Raw genomic sequence first — 7,152 nt, 5'->3', positions numbered from 1 at the left:
AGTCCCCTGTCCACCCGACCACAGTCGTGTGGCCTAGTTAGTCAAGAATGGCTGGCTGGAGTGGAGAGCTCATTTCAGAATCGTTGCTCTGAGTTTCCCCTGATGCATGGGAACCCGGGGCAGCCGCGGGCTGACGTCAGTGAGCGGACAGCGGTGCAGGACGGGACGGTGAGAATGGCTGGGCAGCTTGAATGTCATCTACCTCCCTGGACCATACGTGTAGAAACTGAGCTGCCATGTGTGGGGCTGCATACATTTCCCACAGCAGGAAAATGAAGGGATGCGGGGGGATGACTGTTAAACATCAGAAAAAGGCAACCGCCTACCAGAGGCCTGATGGCTAAGCATTGGGCTCCTTCCTTGAACCACGGCAGTTCAAACCCACCAGCTGCCCAAGGGAGAAAGACGAGGCTCGTCTGCTCCCGTACAGATTTACAGTCACCGAAGCCCTAATAGCTGCTCCACCCTGCCCTACGAGGTCGTGCTGAGGCCATCAACTCAGTGGCAGGTATTTTGTGTAGGTCTAGGGCTTATTTGGGGGATAAGCTCACCACATGGGTTAGGGGCACTTCCCTTTGTTGCCTAATCACCACCTTCATTTTTTAACAGCAACATGATGTGACGTGATGCGCTTCACCCACACCCTGGATTTTTCTAATTGTTCAATATTGTAAAAGGCACGGGGTAAACATCCAGCAGCGGGGAGATTGGGGGGTGGGTGACAGAGAGGTGCCCCCCTGTGGGTTTCTGAGTCAGAGAGGATCATAGGGAAGCAGCTGCCTCAGGTCCACTTGCCCACGTCCTCGCCCGGCCTGAGGCCTCTGCCAACACAGGTGTCTGCGGCACCCACGGGTGGCAGTGCACCCCAACATCCTCACTCCTGGGGATGGGGGGCTTCCCTTCAACAAGGTCAGGGTGGACATTGTGCTAATGAGGAGACAGAGAACGGGGCAGGGGGACGGGGCGCTCCTGATGGAAAACAGGCCAAAAGGATCGGAAGAAATCAAAACTGTTTACAGACACGACCTTTTAGAGCAGTGGTTCTCAACCTTCCGAATGCCGAGACCCTTTCATACAGTTCCTCCTGTTGTGGTGACCCCCCCAACCATAAAATTATTTTTGCTGCTACTTCATAACTGTCGTGCTGCTACTGTTATGAATTGGGCAACCCCTGCAAAACGGTTGTTCCACCCCCAAAGGGGTCTCGACCCACAGGTTGAGAACCGTTGTTTCAGGGCTTGAAGTTCTGGGGACCTTAGGAAGGTGAGAGATGGCCAGACTTCAAAAGGAGGCAAGGCCCTAACCTCAGCCCCCAACACCCGCCCCCTCCATTACCCCCCCCCCCCCCGCCTTGGTGGCCCCTTGTGCCTGTGAGCCCTCCATGTTGTTGGTGAGGCCCAGGCCACACATGTTCTGGCAGCTTTTGACCACTAAACAGATTGCTTGTGTCTCCTGTAGTCAGCTCACACCCAGGCAGAGTTGGAGCAGAGTCTGCCAGGACCCCACCCCTTCTGGTTCTTACAGTTCGCATCCAGACTTTTGGGGCCAGGGGAGGCCAGTTCTTTGGCATGAAACAACCCCACCCCTAGTCTGACACCCCCGTTTTTGCTCCCTGCTGCTCTCTCCTGCCCAGTAGAGAGCTCTGGGGCTGACACAGAAGGCCCTGGGAGATTGGCTGGTGGTTTTCATCCACTCAAGTGCTTGAGAAGACATCCTGTGCAAACACTCAGCCACCAAACCCCCCACGGTGCACGGCTTGATTCTGACCCACAAGGGGTGACCCAAGTTGGAATGGACTTAGGGCACCTGGTGTGGTATGGGGGGTGAGGTGTTTGCTCAAACCAGAGGCTGCCCAGAGCATACTCAGCCCAGTGCCTGGGGCCTAGGGCTCTGAGCTAGCCAGCCCATAATCATTCTCCAGAGTCCTGGACGATGTCCCTCTGCCTGGTTAATGGATAGCCTCCCCTGGGCGCCTCTTCCCCCTGAGCTGCTCAGGGGGACCCAGCGCAAGCTCTCTGTCTGAGCCAGGGCCCAGAGCCAAGGGTGGGACGCTGGGCTGTAGCGCCTCCCATCTTCCTGCTGTCTCGAGCCCCTCCCCTGTTCTGAAGGGACACAAAATGCTAATTGCAAGCAAATCCCCAGTTTCACTGCTCTGAACTGAGCAGAAATGGCTGCCGGCTGGGCAGGTCTGAGCCAGGCCCTGCGTGCTGCCCCCAGCCCAGCTTGGAGACGAACTCACTCCAGGGTCCAGGGAGGCCCGAAGCCTGAGTATGATGCGGTGGTGATAGGAGCAGGTAACACGGGGCCGGGCCATAGCTGTGGGGAGGGTGGCTGCCCTGCACAGAGGCCTGGAGGGATGTCTTCATGAAGCCCTGCTGCCAACCCCACCTCTGGACACAGCTGGCCAGGAATTTGAGTGGAAGGGGGTGGAAGAGGGAGGGACTATGGTGGAAGAAGTTGCGTGTGGAAGCCAGTCATTCCCAGCTCAGGCCAACCCTTTCCCTCCCCGGGCTTCCCGCATCCAGAATGACCCGGGAGGACCAGACAAGCTCAATGGTTTCTGTGCCTCTCCTGCAGAAGGGGCTAATTCCCATGATGATTTTGAGAAGCGTAAGAGTCCCAGGTAGGCGCAGAGCTGAATGCTTGACCACCAACTGAAAGGTTGGCAGGTGGAACCTACCCAGAAGCCACTAGGAAGAAAAGACCCAGTCATCTGCTTCCAGAAGCCCACAGCTAGGAAACAGGTCTACACCATACACCCGGGCTTTCCATGAGTGGGAATGGACTCTGCGGGATGGAAGGGTGGGAAAGAAAGAGCCCTGGAGCAGCGAGAAGCAGGCGGCCTTGAAGGACCTGCATCATGGTGGCCACCACTCCATTGCTAAGATCCCCTGAGGAATCGGGAATCGTCTGTCCACTCGTGGAGTGGGGAGAAACCAGAACCTTGTCCATTCCCCCAGGATGGGGCAGCCTCCGTTTTCTTTCCCGTTCAAGGCCTTGCCCTGACCCTGCCACCCTTGACTCACCCCAAGCTTCCTCCCCACCCAAACCCATGGCCGCCCATCCAGTCAATTCCAACTCATAAGGGCTCCCTCCTTTGGACAAGAGTAGAACTGCCCGTTGGGTATCCAAGGAGCACCTTGACAGAAGGAGCCCTGGTGGCACAGTGGTTATGCATTCAACCACTAACCACGAGGTCAGCAGTTCAAAGCCACCTACTGCACCCCAGGTGAAAGCTGGAGCTGTGTGCTCCCGTAGAGAGTTACAGCCTCAAAACCCACAAGGGCAGTTCTTGCCGGTCCCAGAGGGTGGCTTACGAGTCAGAATCAACTCAAAAGCTGTGAGTTTGAGTTTTGAACCTTGGCAGGGGCAGCTCTCTTTTTTTCTGCAGACCAGCTGGTGGGCTTGAGCCACTGGCCTGTTGGCTAGACCTCAGGGCCCCTTCATGTATGTACAACCCCCCCCCTGAGACCAAACCATTCCTGTCAAGTCATCTCTGACTCATGGCCACCCCCTGGGCTGCAGAGTAGAGCTGCTGCACCGCACTCTCCCCGCCATGAACCTTAGGGAAGCAGGTCACCGGCCTTTCTGCCCTGAGGCCACTGAGTGGGTTGCAACCAACAGCCTCATCGATGAGTCGCCTCAAGAATACCACTATCACCACCCAGGGACGGCACATGGACATACGTGCATCTATGGCCATCTGCACATGGAACAGGCAGTGCTCTGGTGAAGTTCCCGGGAGCCAACTGGTTCTCGCCAAATGCTTTCCAAGCCCGGTACTCAGCCCACCAGGGCTGCAATGGATGAATCAAGGTTGGTCCAAATGGAATGTCATTTGATAGCTTTGTCTTTAAAGACTAGGACAAAAGCAAGATAGCAGGGAGGCTCTGGGGACTTGGGCATTGGGCTGCTAACTTCAAGGTCGGTGCCTCAAACTCACCAGCCTATTTGCTGGAGAAAGGTGAGGCTGGCTGCTCCCCTAAATATTTACAGTCTTGGGGACTCTAGGGTCACTTAAATCGGGGTCAACTCGATGGCAGTGAGGTAGGAGAGGTTAGATGAATCGGGGTCAACGCGATGGCAGTGAGGTAGGAGAGGTTAGATGAATCGGGGTCAACGTGATGGCAGTGAGGTAGGAGAGGTTAGATGAATCGGGGTCAACGCGATGGCAGTGAGGTAGGAGAGGTTAGATGAATCGGGGTCAACGCGATGGCAGTGAGGTAGGAGAGCTTAGATGAATCGGGTCAACTCGATGGCAGTGAGGTAGGAGAGGCTAGATGAATCAGGTCAACTCGATGGCAGTGGGTTTGGGTTGGTTTGAGGCATGTCAGAACTTCACATTTCCTTCAGTGGCATCATCTTTGCTCAAACCAGATTCATATTTTTCAAATACTTCAAGCGTATTGCCTCAATGTGTGTGTGTGTGTGTGTGCTTGTCACAATGGAACAGTACTGACACAGCACATTTTTTAAGTCTAATCTGCACAATTAGCCTAATCTCCATCACATTCTCAAGTCTGACAGTCAACAAAGCAAGAAGCCAAGCCCTGAGCTGTAGCTTCTATGGAATTCCATGATGTCAAATTTCCCACCATGGCCTTTGTTAAACTCCCAACATGAAGTCACTGGACGTGGAGTCGATTCTGACTGGAAAATCCATCAGTGTGTGCTGTGTCCCTCATACGCAGACACAGACGCCGATGACCCGGGACTAACCAAATGTACCAATAAGGAAGGGAGTAAGAGTCCCTGGCCAGGCTTTACTGAGAAGTGCTGGCCAATTAGCCGAAAGGCTGGATGTTCAAATCTGACCAGGGCGCCTCAGAAGTAAGATGAGGCTGAACGCTCACAGCCTTGCAGACAGCATGGAGCACAGCTTCAGTTTGCAGTGCACGGGCTTCCGTGAGGTGCAAGCAACGCAACACACCTACAACTGGTTTTCTTCTGTGTTTCGATGATCACCTTTGTTTATAACCTTTGTTTCAATATGGATTACTTACTGGTAAGTTTATAAATCTAATGTCTAGTAATGGCTGGGTTTAACAACCTACTCACATGCTTCCTGGAAATTTAACAATCCATTCTCTTGAGCTGGGGGAGCCTCAGTAGATGGAACTGACCCTGCCCTTCTCTGCCCTTAGCGCCCCCTCCTGGCTGGGGCGCCCTGGTGCATTGCCCCCCAGTATGAATAAGGCTCGGGGTGCAAGCTCTTCCTTGGTCTGTGTCTTTAACTGTTAAATGTAACATAAAGCCTGTTTGAGAAGCATATCGGAGCTGAGTAAGAAACAGAGCAGAGTCTTCCAAGATGGGGTGATCTCTGAGCCTTAGTCACACCCCACCAGGAACAACTCTGAAGGTGACCCTGAGAAGCTTGTTAAAGTGCCGTTTCCTGGGCCTGGCCCTTGCCATGCAGATTCTCCAGGGCCAATGGGACTCCTGGGAACCAGCATGTGATTAGGTGAACCTGGTGGAGGCTACGGCAGCCCACCACTCACCTCAGAGGCCCTAACTTCAGGCAGCTCCTCTCAGAGGCCCAACATGCCTGCTGCCTCGGGATCCTGGGGACAGACCCGGGATTAGCTGAGCCTGCAGCTGAAGCCCCTCTCAAGGGGAAGGGGAGGCCAGGGAAGCTACAGGGGTCAGCCAAGGCTGTTGTACCCTCCGACCTTCCTCCTGTGATGATTAAACCAGACCCAGTTGCCTGGAAGACTTGCTGCGTTTCCTGAGATTTATAATCAGCACTAATTAAAAGAACCCAGACAAGACCAAGGGGCAGCCATTCAAATAGAACGAGAGGCTATGTGAAGTTTCTGGAGTGGGAAATACTTCAGTTCTTGGCTTCGCACAATGAAAGAATTCGCTTCACACCGAAGCCTGTTTTGCAATCCATGTGGGTTTTTATGAAGAACCGGCAAGTTTCAGGTGTCACCGTCTCAGAAGGGTACACGCTCTTTCAGGGAAGTGTGCCAAGCTGCGTGGACATTCACACGTGGACACGAACAACCACGTGGAAGAGAGCAGCCAAGCGTGCGGAATTGGAGAGGGTGAGGCGGGTCCCAGGAGGACAGAAGCCCAAGAGCCCTAGCTTAGAGCATGTGGGCCAAGAGGCTGTGTGCCCTGAGTAGGCCCGGGGAGGGCGCATGGGCCCTGAGGGGGCACGTCCAGGCGGCACATGAGCACCCCCACCCTCTGACCTGCCTCTGACCAGGACAGGGTAAGAGAAAACGGCCTTCCATGAGCCAACATAGTTCAAGCCTTTGGCTGGGGAGGCGTGGTTGATGGTATTGGTTGACCCCCATTGGCTAGGTTGAAACCACCTGGGTGATGTCATGAGCCTGGGCCTAGTTTAGACTGCTCAGGTGTACCTCCCACCTGGCTGGGGGTGGAGGTAGGGGGCGGGCTTTGAGTGTGAGCATGCTCAGTTTGGGGGTCCTCATAGGCATCCAATGGTAAACTGATTTCCTTCTAAGCTCCTCTAGGGGGACCTTTGCAGGCATGGGAGGGACAAACCCCTTGTCCCTGAATCTACCTACCTAAAAGATACTGAGTGCCTAAAGATCAGGGGTGGGTGGCCATGCTCCTCAAGGACTGCTCCTGCCCACTGACCAGTCTCATTCTCTCTCTTCCCCTGTCTCATTGCAGGACACAACGGGCTGGTAGCTGTGAGTACCACCTCCTCCCTGGGCCCTTTGTCACTGCTCTGGACACATGACTCTCAACAGCTTTGGGGTGGGGATGGGGTGGGGTGGAGAAGGACAGGGTGAGTTCAGCAGGTGGCAAGTCCTCTCCCCCGATGCTAACCATTGGCTGATCGAGTGCATGTCTACAGCCAATTCAGGGGGTGCTTTGGGGGGAGTCCCATTCTACCACTTTCCTTAATGCTCTTGCATTAATTAATTGCCCCCTCTCCCAGAAAGTCAGGGGAGTTTCCGAAGCGCGATAATGAGATGGTGGGAAAGGGCATGTGTTGGACAGGGTTCTCTAGAGAGACAAGACCAGATTGCTAGTAATTATATATAAATATATTTATAAAGATAGATATATAATACAAGAAATGAACCATTAAATTATATACAGATAGATAATACAAGAAATTAACAGTTAAATTATAAAGCAGTGAGACACTAGCAGCCCTTTAAGGCTTGAGAG

General features: G+C 54.0%; 1 protein-coding gene across 1 annotated transcript in view; it reads left to right on the top strand.

The window, feature by feature from the left end:
* The first annotated feature begins 2,167 nt into the window (after positions 1-2,167).
* PYROXD2 (pyridine nucleotide-disulphide oxidoreductase domain 2) overlaps positions 2,168-7,152 on the top strand; it is a 29,920-nt gene continuing 24,935 nt past the window's right edge. Inside the window, exons 1-2 of the mRNA XM_075534486.1 lie at positions 2,168-2,294; positions 6,646-6,665. Coding sequence (XP_075390601.1) covers positions 2,168-2,294; positions 6,646-6,665 — 147 coding nt within the window. The remainder of the gene's footprint in view (positions 2,295-6,645; positions 6,666-7,152) is intronic.

The sequence above is a fragment of the Tenrec ecaudatus genome, chromosome 16, assembly GCF_050624435.1.
Source record: "Tenrec ecaudatus isolate mTenEca1 chromosome 16, mTenEca1.hap1, whole genome shotgun sequence".
Taxonomy (NCBI): domain Eukaryota; kingdom Metazoa; phylum Chordata; class Mammalia; order Afrosoricida; family Tenrecidae; genus Tenrec; species Tenrec ecaudatus.
Note: the sequence above shows the minus strand (reverse complement) of the source record. Positions and strands in the feature narration are given on the sequence as shown.